A 14,664-nucleotide genomic window follows, 5' to 3' on the forward strand; every position below is an offset into this window, starting at 1 on the left:
AAGGTGACTTCTGCACAGTCAGTACACAGGTATTCGGCATTCCAGACATTCTTTCAAACCACTTGTTTGTGGTTGTTTGCTTCCTGTGTTGTGTACTTCCAGTAGAGCGGACATTTTTCTTACCGAAACAACTGTGTGATTGTCACTAGCTGTATCTGTGGAATTTGAAATTTTTCAACCGTGACAAAAGTTTCCATAAATGGTTACTGTGGGATGTCCTAGGGAAGGTGGGTTGGTTGGTAATATGAATATGCAGCTCCACCTAGGATTTCTTAGAAAAGCAAACAAATAATGAAATGATAAATAATTTAGTCTCTTTGAACTATTTATTAAAAGATATTGTACACAGGCCAGGAGAACCCACCAAAAAGGGTTCATGACAAGTGACAGTGATCAATCACCGTGAAGAGATTTCCATTTCCCCCTGGCCTGCTTCCTCCCCCCCCTTCTTCCCCTGCAAATGTCAAATTGTTCCAACCTGTGTATGTTCACCATATTGACGGTATGTATAGATGTATCTTCCCCCCCCCCCAACAATGAAATATAAGTGTCATGTCATCCATCCCTTCACCTAGTCACTACCCCTTCTTCTAATCCCTATCCCTTCTCCCAAGCCCTATCCCTCATCCACATCCCTATCTCTATCCTTCCATAGTCCTCCCCATCCCTATACTTCTCCCCATCTCTCCTCCCAACACTGACACCTTCATCTCCCAATACCTATCCCTTTTCCATTAACCCGAATCCTAAACTTGATGGCCTTACCATTAATTGCAACTTGTTTTATCAAAGCTGTAATTACTGTATGTCAAGGCTGACTAATTGGTTTGTTCTGCGTGTTCTGTACTGTGTTAAGTTAGGACGGTCAAAATTACAATGTGCTGTAGTTGAGGAAGTTGCTTCATTTTGACAGTCCACATTTTCTTTTCTTTCTTTCCCTTGCAGATCGCGAGGACCAGTCTATCCTCTGCACGTAAGTTGCTGCGACTATTAAGTCAAGAAGTTGTTGAACACTTTGCACATTGTAAAATGAAACATTCATTTATGATTGCTTTTTACATTTGGATATAAAGGTAGGACAGTTTCACTTTGAAAGCCTTCCTAAATGGAGACATTTAATCAAAGACTTGCACATTATAATTGAATCATTCATTTATTAGTGCTTTCTGCCTTTGGGTAAGTTGGAACATTTTCAAAGCCTTTTCAAGGGGAGACATTTTGATTGGACTGCCCATCAAGTTAAAAAAATTTGTCTCCTTATTTTGTGTTATCCACCACTTTTATATATTACCAATGAGAAGACAAAAATAGTTGGAACAAGGAAACCAGAAAAGGAGTAAACAAAACCCAAGCAGGTTTAAAATATTAAATATACCTCGCTTCTCTCAGTCTTACCTGTCTCCCATACCACATCTGAACTTTCCCATTCTACCTGACTACACATTGTGAAAAACAAACCACAAACGAGACAGTTTATAGTTAAGTTAAAAAGAAAGTTTTCAATCTGCTCAGGCCCTCCCCTCCCACATTGGAAAAAAGGAAAATAACATGGCCTAACATGAAAATAACATGGATATGTAGGTCCCCCCCCCCCTCCCAAGGAATCTGGCTTGAGTACTCTAACCAGCTAACCATGCACGTTGTTCATTCTTGGTATATAGTGAGAGTTCTGTTTCCCAATATTTCTCTCTGGCCCTTGCTGATCATTGAGAACCCCTATGCATATATATGCATATATTTTTCTGTAAGTTTGGTGGTTTACAAATATCCAAATCCATGTTTGTTGGAGGTATTTGGTGTTGGTTAGCCTCCAGTACTTTAACTCTGTTTTATGACTTGTGTTACACAGAGGAGAATCTGGAGCAGGCAAGACAGAAAACACCAAGAAAGTCATCCAGTACTTAGCTTATGTGGCTGCCAGCAAGGGTGGAAAACCAACTACCCCTACTATACACTCAGTGCAGGTAAGAATCATTGAATTTGCAAGCTCCCCCCTTCCCCACATTGAACGGGTGGGGGAGGGAAGGGCTGACATTGCCTTCCCCTTTAATTTTCACCACAGTGATTTTCATGCAGGTGTGGTGACGGCCCTCTCAACACCGACGAACGTTGGTCGAAGGTCGGTCCAACTCCTCGCCGTGACTTGATGATGATAGTGTTATACTTCGCTCCTGTCTAACTAGACGTATGCAATTTCCTATCTACCTAAACAAGATGACTTGAACATAATATGGCCCCCCACCCCTGGGGCACCTCCCACTTTCGCTTCCTTCCGAAACTACCATTCGGAAGACGCAGCTGCACGACTTACGTAACGGAGCTTTACTTCCGACTCTCCTCCTTACGTTGACTTTTGGTGATCGTTTTTTGACCAGACTCTGTCAGGAAAACAATTTTCTTTCACCTTCTCGAGGCACTGCATAGGTATCCCTTTTCACATGCTGTGTTTTTAGCTTTGTTGTTTTGTGACACGGGCTTTTTTCTCATATATGCGTTACTGTTTGTACAGGATTCTAAGCCAGTAAGGGAATCAAATCAACTACCTACTCCCTTGTGTAGTAGACTCAATGGCTGCTGCTAGAAATGATTAAGAAAGATCATTATTTCCAGGGTTAGTTAGCCCCCTGTAATCCTGTGACATGCTGCAACTGCCTGGAAAGAAGGTACAAAGGTTGGTTTATCAAAGATGGCTGAAACCATTACCAAAATAAATTATATGGGGGCTTTTCAGGAAGGAAGCCCGGTTAATCACTAATTTCAATAGAATAGGCCCCAAATTGGGATTTATGTCAAATTACTAGGGAACTGTATATTATTGGAACTTTTGTGGTTGTTTTGTAAATAAACATTCACGGTTATACTAAACGGAGGAACTGTACGGAGGAACTTGAATTTGTAAATGGAATGAGGATGTCATTATTATCTCAGGTGTATCATTTGAAGAAAGCCAAAAAATCAAAGCAGTTCACAAAAAAACAAATTTGTCACGCTGCACAAGTATCTGTTGAAACGTTATGTTAACGTGAAAATAACGAACGGTGAAAGGAATTGTGAACTTACTACAGAATTTAGTAACTTTTCAGATCGGAAATTTACACACTTTTTGAGACCCAAGAAATGTTCACATGCATTACGATAACAATATCATTTGATCCATTTTGAAAACATGAAGTATTCCATTTCCTGTCTAGGGGAATGGGGTGTGGAAGGGTGGGGGGTGGGGCTAAGTCTGTCATTGGAACACAGATGGTGGCTGGCAAAGCTGTTTGATTATTTGGTGTGCACATGAACTGTAGGATCAAACTGTGGTAATATATTACATCTATGGAAGTTGTAGTTTGGGAAAATAGTTTCTCTGAATAATTATTTAGATGATTTACAGAACCTGTTAACCTTTGCTTTTAGATCATCATCATCCTAAACAGATGCTTCACAGGGAGTTATAACTTTGAGTGATCAATTTATGGGCTCTTTGACCCTTTGGAAAAGTAGAGAGGTTTTTTTATAAAACAGAAGGATTTAACTGTACATAGCAATCAATGTTTGAACTACTTTGCAGTATAGGTGATGAAATGTGAACATTGTAATAAAGTTTTTTGTGAATGTTGTAAATTATTGGTGTGGATTGTGAAGTATCCTTGTCACATTGAATTGGTCTGATGGGTGTTTTGATATTCACAATCCATGGTACTGACTCACCAACTTTAATTGCCCAATGAAAGCTGACATCAAAAATTAACAAATTCTCTTTTAGGGTTGGTGGTGTTGAAAGTGAATACCTAGCAGGGCCAGCTTGGTTTATGGTGGGGTTTGTGCAGACTTTAAATTGTTAACATATAAGTAATCGTTGATTAGAGAAGAGACACAGGTTACTTTATTAAAAAGGGGCCGGGGGGGGGGGGAGGGAAGAAAATGTGTTATGTACATTATGAAAAATTTAATTTGAATGTACTTCATGTGTAGATTATTTTTAGGGGTAGGGGAGTGGTGGGGGTGGGCAGATGGGTGGGGAGTCAACAAAAGGAAATACTTTATCAAACTTTATCATGTTATGCTCGCATGTTGGGACAGTTAGACCATTAATGTTAAATTCAAACGCTTGGGTGCATACATTTAGCAGTCTTAAAAATGTTCGGGTTGAGTTGATTGTAATCTTCTATACAAATAGTTTCTATAGTATTACAACTATCAGTACATTCCACAACCTTTGATCTTTGATCAAGCTCAAATTATTTATTTTTAGGGAGAGATAAAGCAAAATACATATTTGTCAAGTTAGTCATTATTTACATAAATAGATCCAAGACTGAAAAACCATTGAAGCAGTTATGATTGTGCTCAGATGTTTTATTTGTTATGTTTATACATAAACAGTTAATGCCCTTAAATATACATATAGAAAAATATAGAAAAACTTTTCCAAAAAAAAAAACACAAGAAAACAAATAGATTTCTAATTATGATTGTTCAGGAAAGGGTGTTGATCTTGTTAATAAATAAAAGTTTGGGACTCGTCTTAATTGAAAGGAAATGACCGAGGGATATGATTTCCTTCTGTCTTTAGTCCAGTTCCTTAATTAGGTCAAAGACAAACAAGACCTTAGAGATATCTACGAGAACACTGAGCTAAATTAGCTATTAGTTTTTCCCATTAATAGATCAGTACAATGTTTCAAAACTGAAAGCTCTAATCACTGCTCTCATATTAACTCACATTAACATGAAGATCATATTAAATTTTTGATTATATGGATAATAATTTTGAAGGAAACAAACCACAATGACTTGCAACGTGTAAAGAAAAAACTAGGGTGTGGTCTGAGGGTGAAAGTAACATGTTGCTTGAATTTTTGGCATGACTGACCGTTATTTGACTGACTAGAATAACTTGGAATAATTCTGTTGACCTCAAGACATACATAATCCATATATATGTGTATAGTGACTTCATCGACTCCTTGACCAACGAGTAGTCGTTAAACTCTAACAATGTTCTCCCTGCAAGTCAGTCAGGTACAGTATGGACCTGTAATGGGGATTTACTCCGATCCTATCTTTACCTGTGACCAGTCGACACATATGCACTTTCCTATCTACCTAAAAACTATGCCCCCCCACCTCTCCCACTTCCTGGGCATGGCCCACTTCTCTTATTTTTCTCTGTCAGTTTTATTCCTACATGGACATTTACAATGCAGCAACAAATGCTATGTAAAGGTCGTCACTATTGCCCCAAGTTTTAATCTGCTTAATCTTGCCAAAAGTTTGAAGATGTGAGTACTTCTTCCATGGATTTCTGGCCCTCCTAGGTTATTCTCAGACACCGAAGAAAGTGTTCAGGCAATTTTGCACTCTGGATGATTATGGGGGGTGGGATGTGGGGACATTGCATCAATATTGAGGGGCAATAATGATGACTTTTAACACAACAATACCTAATTTTGATATTTGTCTAGTATCAATTACCAGACTTTTGTATCTCAAATTGTGATGTTGTTTTAATGTGCTTCCTTCTGCAAAGCTCGATTTCTTCTAAATTACAGAAATCAACCGCGATCCATCCTGCATGAGATATTACCGTACGTGAGCAGTATTATAAGTCTATATTTGTTACAGAATTGCAGATTTCTACATGTGTGCACACTCTATCAGGCTCGTAGCCAGAGTTACCGATTCGGTGGTGCACACCGACGCAGGATCGCTGTCCGGGGAAGGGGTTGCCCCCTCCCCTATGAAAGATTTTTTACTTTCCTTAGGGGGCTAAGATGGCCAAATGATGCAATCTTTTCCATCTTTTGTCGCTACATTTTTTCTCCATTTTTCCACAGCACAAAAGTTTCAACCGTGTGTACAACCTTATCATTATTTTTTTATTGAGCTTGACATTTATTTTTAAAAAATGGAAAATTGGGGGGCGGGGTGGGGAAACTCTTTCATATACCTCAACTTGACATTGTGTTGCTACAGATGGCTTTTGCAAACTGCTGTCAGACGTAGCGATACATTAACTGTCAATATTTTTTTTTAATCAACTACTTCACATGTGCTGCTGCAGGTCGATCTGTGCCTTGTATCATACATATAAATATGTATGTATGTATGTATATATATATATATTTATATATATTTATACATATTTGTTGCATGATCTATGCTAATGTCTCTTGGTAAACAAGCATTGTTTTAGCACACTTTCTTCTAGTTTGTAATTGAAAGTTATATCAAAACTTGAATTTTTTGTCCTTTGTGTTTGTTTTTTAAATTGTGAATCTGTTCTGCCTGCATGATTACACATGCCTTGAAAAAAAATATGAAAAAAAAAAAAAACACATTGAAAGGCTTGCTTCAATGCATGCTAAATGTTCTCTGATTGTTATAACATTCTTCCACACTAACTCCACGCTTTACTATTGTAGCCCTGGACAACACCCCACTTTCCCAATTCGTGGAAATTTGGCAGAGAATTCAACAACCCTGCATGCACCCCACCCATGTCCTTTTTCTCCAGTTGTCTTGAACTCACAGTCCAACAAAAAGCCTCATAATTTTAATAATCTGACAAGCTTTGATCCTTGGAGTTGAATTTCCCTCAAGATCGATAAACAGGTTCAAGCCAGCTCTTACCATTTGTTGCAGTCTCCTGCTTCCTTGGGTTCTGGCTCTCACTACCATGCAGCCGTAAGTCTGGTTGTTTCTCAGAAGAGTTTTAGTTTTTCTTCTGCTTCTGTCTGTCTGTCTGTGTATATATATATATATATATATATATATATATATATATATATATATATATATATATATATATATATATATCAGGCTACATCCATTGCTTCACTACAGTACATCAGCTATGCAGTATCTCTCAGCATTTTGGTATCAGTGTAACACCCAGATTATTCTGGTGGTTTGTTCCCCCTGACCATGGACTTTCACCCCCCCCCCCTCCTCCAGCTTTCAACTATTTTTTTAAAGCTTTCATAATCTTTTCTTTACAATATATGATTCATATAAAGTTATATTTACAGCTTTCAAAGATATTCATACATTACTATCTTTATGATAATGTACTGGGAATGGCTTCAACGGTGATGGTCTTCGATGACATCCATAAATTCTCAACCACGTTACGCCATATGTTTATCCGATAGAATTCATGCCAGTAATAGTTTCATTTCTTCTTTTGGAAATTGAGAATCACGGAATGCTGCTAGCTTGATGCATTCTCTTCCTAAACAGCAACATTGCTGGGTGGGTCCACCCATGTGTTATATACAGTATGTCATTGAAAGCAACATTAATTGCTGGTTGGAAAAACATGGTTCCCACACTAAGATTGCAGCCGAATATCCATGATGCACATATAACATACAGCGACATGATTCCAATACCCCCCTCCCCCATGCAACCACCCAACAGTAACTTAGATACAGTCATTGTAGCTATAGATACCCATGGGGCACTCGCCTCGTAGACAGGAACATCGAAAGTGTATCCCCTGTGGTTGATGTGTTTGCCTATGTGGTTACACATGGCTCTGTTTTCAACATTCTAGATGGATTCCTCACTACCCTCTGCATTATATCACCATCCCTATATATATACCCTGCCTGAGTGCCAAACAGAATCTATGTAGATGTAATAGGAGTTAAGGTCATATTTAGCATTGACCTATAGAACATCTTACTCATCATGATGTCACAAAACCGCATTATCTTGTGTATTTAATATCGTCTGTCATCCATATGTGGGACATGAATGCTTATCCTACCGATGCATTCATATCCCATGGTGCATCACAGTTAGTGGTCCTTATACACACTCACATGCAATTCACAAGTACACATACTACTTGAAGCCAGCCAGCCAGCCAACCAGAGGTCTGCGTTTAAGTTTGTTTGCAGAGATCTAGCTTGTTGCCAGTATTTACATGATTCTGCAAACTGTGACATCACAGGATCTCAGCGTCAAATCATAAATCAATGTCATTCCAGTGAATATGACAGGGATAAAGTTATGCTCTGCTGCCAGAAATAACATCTGTCATCATAAAAATCATCTTCTTGAGCATGTGAATGGTTTATCATTCAACTTTCACTATGCAAGCATTCATTGGATTTTCCTTAATCAATTATTTCCTCCTCTTGCCCCCCCCCGCCTTTCTCCTACCATGCCCCGCCCAATTTTCTCTTTTCTACCTACCTCCCTCCCTACTTCTATTATCTTGAAAATTTCTCTTTACAATCTCACTCCTTCTGTATAGTGTTACCTATTGTACTGTACACTTTGGAGGAAAGTCATAATTAATTTTCTACCCTCTCCCCCAATGAACCCTCCTTGAATTTCATTCTTAGACTATAGTTTTATTTCTCCCAAGAGAACCTCTCTCACTTTCATGTGTCCCACATTAATCATCACCATCATCATCATAGGGTATACCCTGCCTCATACACACAACCAGTGGAGAGAGAGACTGATACAGAGAGAGAGAAAAGGAGGTTCTAATTATAACCTCATATTTGGTCATTGAGTCACAGCTGCGATTTGTATTGGTATTAGTAGTAGTAGTGATAAATACAGTCCGCTCTGCACATATTATAATCTAGTACATATATATATATGAATCTGTGGCATAGCTGTTTATCATCAAGGTAAATAATTGGGGCATAATTTTGAGAGTAAATGTTATTCTAAGGGGTCTGTTAGTAGGCCCCCGGCTTGGCATCGATGTTTACGCTGAATGAACACAAAGAGAATGGCTGCCTGGATTCCTTGTATGGAAGTGGATATGAGTCAGACAGTGAATTCAAGAAGTTATTTCATTTATGATATGTACGGATAAATATATATCTTTGGTAGAATGTTGCAACAGAGGTTAATATCCTAATTATTCTGGCCAGACAAATTTCTCCTATTGAAGAAATCCAATTATCAAATGGATGTGTCTCCACTGCAGATTTGTACCATTGGCATGGACTGTTATGCTACCAAAAGTTTGGGCTGGGGTGTTGTTTCAAGTACAGTTAGTGAGTGGTGAATGACTGTAGGAAGGATCAGAAGAGAAACGCAAATGGTAGTACAGGAAAGGGACAAGAAAATTAAATTAATAACATTTTATTTGGAGGGGGTGGGTGGATAGTTATACCCGGGGGGGAGGGGGGGTGGGTGGATAGTTAGTTATACCATCAGTCGGAGAAGACTGCAGATATATTTGATTTTAATGTAGACTTCCAATCTAGCCAAGTCATATCGATTTTGCAATAGTCTACCTAAAGTCACAAATCAGGGAGTTAAGAGAAAAGATAGATGTAAATATGTTCCTTAAGTTCCATTACCACACGAAATGCACCGCAAGATCCGCGTACTGGATTTTTTCCGCAACAAAGAATCGTGATAATTTAAGAGTAGAATACATGGTGAGATTGATTCTGTCCAACCCTGCTCAGTGATATGTTTACAAACGGTAAACATACAAGCACATTCATGGAGTCTTAAGGAGTTTAAACTTCCTAGCTTCCTTTATACAACTATGTTAATACCAAACAAACACACACACACACTGACAAGAAAGTTCAACAATTTTGTCTAATTTTTCCTAAATCCTGAACAACATCCTCAAGAGGACATGAAAGTGATTCTTTAAATAATACCTAATCGAGCGGAGTGCATCATTGAAAGTAATCTGATTAAGGCAGCAAGAAAGAAAAAGAGACAATTTGGTGGCGAGATTATACTCTTGTTTCATTGCGTGTAATTTCCCCCTTTAACCTCTACTCATAGTGTACAAGTATTCACCTCAACGCTGCAGTCTTTCTGTGGGAGACCCTATTGTATATATACAACCTCTCTCGGGCTGAGTAATATTGAATCATGGCTAGCTAACTTCGTTACCACGCTGGACTTGGCTGTCAGACTAAATTGTTTGCAGCTTTTTGAGTGTGTGTGTTGCCTTGACTCTCATAGCATGGTCTATATCATCAGCTGCAGAATAAATCCGATACGTACAGGAGCAGACTCTCGTCACGTCATATCTATTCAGAAAAGCGATTCTTTTGAAAGACAAATACAATTTATTTGGGGGGGGGGGGGGGAAACACAAGGACTATTATATATACAGGCAGGATAATGGACATCAAATGTATTGCAGTCAATTATATAGTATGAAACTAAAATGTTTTTGTAGTCCTTATATTTACGACAAGGTTAATTGAATCGACGATGGAATAAATCCATTATGACAATTTGATTATAATGCCACGCCATTTGTTTCATTATACAGCCAATATCGCAGAGGTGTTTTATTTAAGAGAATGATAACATAACACTGATCTATATCATGCACGTACAACTCATTCATTTCCATATGTGCTAGTTTGTCACCACTCACCAGAAGGAATACAATTTTTGTCTCTTCCCCCCCCCCACCCCCGCCAAATTTTTATACGTTGCTTTCTTTCCAGAAGTAATCTGTTGTGCTTTTCACATGATCTCTGCACAGAACTTCAGAACTGTTTGCTTTTCGTACCGTGTCTCTCTATTTGAGAATATTCATTCGATTTGACTACATCTTTTTAAATGCATACAACATTTAACCTTTGCTTTGCAAGGTGCCTGTATGTCTCTTTATTTCATAGTCACATTTTGATTGTTATTTGCTTTTATGTACTGAAGTGTTATCCATTTCTTATCGGGCTTGATCACGGCTTTTGATCATTCATTCATTTATCTCGATATGACTGGCTGCCCACCATGGTGGTACTACTACCTCTTATTGCCATTTCCATAGCAACATGCAACACATAAAATCTATATATATATTTGCCTCTTTTTCACTCTGCTTTTAAAGGATAGTCCCTACAAATTACTTCAAGTGAGTTTTAAATAATTTCAGCATTTCCATTTTCAATGTCACTCTGTCTCACTATACAGTTACTTTAGCTTTGCCCTCATTGCCTTTTTTTTTTTTCTCGTATTCTTTTTCTTTTTTTTTTCGTTCGTGCAGTTTTAGTGTCAAAGTTTCTTCTCTTGTTACAATGTCAAAAATCAAACACTTTTGCAAAAGGATTGTGTTTGCCTTGAAAAGCGTTGCATCCTTATTTCACTCATGGCCGAATATTTATAAGTGGCGGATATGTCAAACGTGTGGCAAGAAGGTTCAAAGAGATGGTCTTCACGTGCCAAAGAATTTTTTCACATGTTCACAAAAGAGGGACAAAAAGCAACTTTTTCTTCTGTTGGTTCACTTTTCCTTTTCCTTTGTTTTACCTGCAAATAACGATTAGTATATATATGTCAGAAAGTCAAAGAAGCGTCTGTAACAACCACTCGCAGGATACATAAGATCAAGGAGCGGCGGGGGTCGACTGTCTACAACCTTTAGGTGTATAGGCGCATAACATAATAAACATAAAAATAATGATTCAGAGACCATTCCTGTGGGCATTAAGTACTTCTGTATTCACTACAAGGGAAACGGTCCCATGGTTTGTTCTAAACGCAAGTATTTGACTGACCTCAACTTAGTCAGGTTACAATGTGGTTTTCTCTTATACTTAAAGTCTCTATCAGGACTACAAACCACTAGATATACACTTAATTAATTAATTAATTAATATGACAAAGTAAACTCGGCCATAACACTGTCTTTCCGATCCAGCGTCTTAAACCATACAAGTTGTCATCGGGATGGAGTAGACCCTTCCCCTAGGCACTTTGACAAAACCAGCGTCTATACGACCCACCGGCGTCTAGGGCTTGACCAACGTCTAACCACTCAAGGCCATCAATAGAGTATATCGAATAAATCTAGCAAAGACCTGTTTGATCCAAAAGATCACAACAGTAAATATAAATGGTCTTCTTGGTAACAGGGCATGCCTCCCTCACAGAAGTCAGTGAATGAGTGTGCATGAAATACTTGTAAACCCAATTTTTAAAGGAAATATGTATACAAAGGGGCAAATATAAAATAAGCAAGGTCAGTAAAACAAGTAAAAATAAATGAAGTAATTGGCTACAGCACTAGCTATACTACATAAGTACATACACTGTACCAGTATCCCTTGAAGCCTTCAACCCATAAATCAGTCATCTGTACACACAGAATACACTAGGGAATACCACAGGTGGAACAAATATCATAGCCTAACTACATGCTGTTTCTGGTCACATTCAATGAATGGGGATATTATGAAACCTGTTCTAACAAAAGTGCTAGACAGTGTACTAATTGGGGACTTATCTAGAATGGCAATTAAATGAAAAGGGCTTACAATAATAATTAACACTATGAACACATGGGTAAAGCACAGATTCATGAAGCACCGATGTAAATACAGATAACCAATAATTTGTAAATAACCCAGTTCAGCATACCACGTTTCGAATGAAAAGTGTAAGGTCACCAAAGGTGCATCCTAACCTATTAGTCATAAAACTGACAGTTACCACATAAAATTATAATGCTTAGGCAGTCCTCTCAACTTGTGCTACTGCCTTCTATATCACAGTAGGTGATATATGATACAATTCCAGCCTATAATGTACCACACAATATCAACATGGGGTTGTAAATTAAACATAATACTAAACATGAATAGAATAACATATTACTGCTGAAGACACATTTTAATCTGTTTACCAGCACTCCAAGTTGTGTAATAGCTTAATACCTTATAAGCAAACTACATATGTCAGTCTCACTGAAAGCGGCACTTAGGCTTATATGAATGAATATACATGCACATGTCTATAGAAAAATGCAACATTCAAATGGTAAGACACTGTGAAGGTATCTTAATTACTCTAAGTCCTAAGTTTGACACAATTGTAAATAATCAAATGACGCTTACCTGTTTGATCCAAAAGATCACAACAGTAAATATAAATGGTCTTCTTGGTAACAGGGCATGCCTCCCTCACAGAAGTCAGTGAATGAGTGGTCCATCACTGCCGTCCGGAGCTTTTTAATACAATTAATTCTTAACTAATTGTTTGATAGGAGGATGTGGTCATCCCTCCTTAGACAAAGAAACCCCTTGGAGGTAAAATATCTTTTACTCCCCAAAGTAACATAATGCACCCGTTACCCAAAGAGCCATGAGACTATCCCCCACATACTTCCTGCATAAAACAAAGATTTACATTAAATACCATCCAATGATCTAGTACTGTCTGTCAACCAGTGGTAACAAACCTCAGAAGTCACGAAGAGTGGACACATAATTTAAGTAACTGACAATTAGAAACTGGCACAAACACAATAGTTGCTTGTTTCTGGGAAGGGATGAGTCAACCCTTGAAACTTAGAAATACTCTAAAAAATGGTGTAGCTGGGAAAGGGAACTTAGAAATACTCTAAAAAATGGTGTAGCTGGGAAAGGGATGACTATATACAAGGGAACATGTGGCAAAGTAATGGGGCTGTGCAACAGGAGGGGTAAACTAGTAGCCTGCTACACACTCCCTACCTAAAATGTTGTCGTCCCTGACAACCTTCTGACCTAAAAGAAAGAAAGTAAAATAATGGTAAAAGAAAAGTGAATGCAAAGGTTATTTCGCCTCATTACCAATGAGACTTTGCAGCATCTGAGCATGGTGCTGATTCAGGTTCATCTGCTGTTGCATCAGGGCTATCAGCGCAGAAGGACCTGTACTCTCCATAGGTTCTCGGGGAGGTGCTGTCAATTCTAAGGAAGCAACATCTTGCCTTCCTAGATCACTATATGTCAGACGGGGTATAGGGGCTGGATTTCTGGCAGGACGTCGCCTGGGGACACCACACATTGGGGCCTCAACCGGCAGTGGGGGTTCTGGGGGTTCCTCGGGTGGCATCACTGTCTCTGGGTGATCCAACATCTCTGGTGATGGTGGGGGGAGGTCCTGCATTGGTAGAACCTGTTCTTCAACATCCTGTGCATTGTCCTGTTGGGCCTCCTTTGTCTCCCTACCAACCTGCTGACCATCATCTGTGTCGAGCGGGTGTTCGTCGAGAACGCTTTCTTGTTCCTTGTCTGACTCATGAGGCTGGTACATGGCTACACCATCGTAGTAGTTGCCGTGAAAATCCTCTATGTCCGTTGAGTCACTGTTGGTCATTTCGACAGCTTGTACCCTTGGCCTCCGCCTTGGCCGTCTCCTAACCTTTGGGACTTCATCCTGTGGGGGGTCAGGGACCGGGGCAGGGTCGAACTGACAAGGAAGTAACAAATTCCTATGCAGCGTGCGGACAGGCCCTGTGCCTACCTCAGGCTTCACCCTATAGACAGGCATGTCCTCGCCACACTGCTCGACCACTACATAGATCTGGTCCTCCCACCTATTGGCCAGTTTCCGACCTCCTCTAGGCCTTACATTCTTCACCAGGACCCGATCACCTGGAAGAATGGTTTGCTCCCTCACCTTAGCATCATAGCGCCTCTTGTTCGCAGCTGACCTCTTGTCAGCTCTCTCGGTGGCGAGTCTATGAGCCTTCTGTAGGCGGTCCTTAAGACGCTGCACATACCCACGATGAGAGGTCGGAGTATCAGCATTGGGGGCTACACCTAGGGCTAGGTCAATTGGGAGCAGGGGCTCCCTACCAAACATGAGAAAGTAAGGAGACTCACCAGTAGCGTCGTTTCTCGTGCAATTGTAAGCATGTACGAGTGGCGCTACATGGCTCCTCCAGTG

At 39.3% G+C, this 14,664-nt stretch overlaps 1 protein-coding gene across 6 annotated transcripts in view; it reads left to right on the top strand.

Moving 5' to 3' along the window:
• The window catches only part of LOC139960109 (uncharacterized), a 92,788-nt gene that overhangs the window by 20,550 nt on the left and 57,574 nt on the right, over positions 1 to 14,664 (top strand). For 3 of the 6 annotated variants that reach the window (XM_071958227.1, XM_071958222.1, XM_071958225.1), the window contains exons 3-5: positions 946 to 973; positions 1,850 to 1,964; positions 10,841 to 10,864. In XM_071958227.1, coding sequence (XP_071814328.1) covers positions 946 to 973; positions 1,850 to 1,964; positions 10,841 to 10,864 — 167 coding nt within the window. Of the gene's footprint in view, positions 1 to 945; positions 974 to 1,849; positions 1,965 to 6,636; positions 6,679 to 10,840; positions 10,865 to 14,664 lie in introns of all 6 variants that reach the window. The other 3 variants (XM_071958224.1, XM_071958226.1, XM_071958223.1) reach the window with 2 other exon arrangements.

The sequence above is a fragment of the Apostichopus japonicus genome, chromosome 19 (genome assembly GCF_037975245.1).
Source record: "Apostichopus japonicus isolate 1M-3 chromosome 19, ASM3797524v1, whole genome shotgun sequence".
Classification (NCBI taxonomy): Eukaryota; Metazoa; Echinodermata; class Holothuroidea; order Aspidochirotida; family Stichopodidae; genus Apostichopus; species Apostichopus japonicus.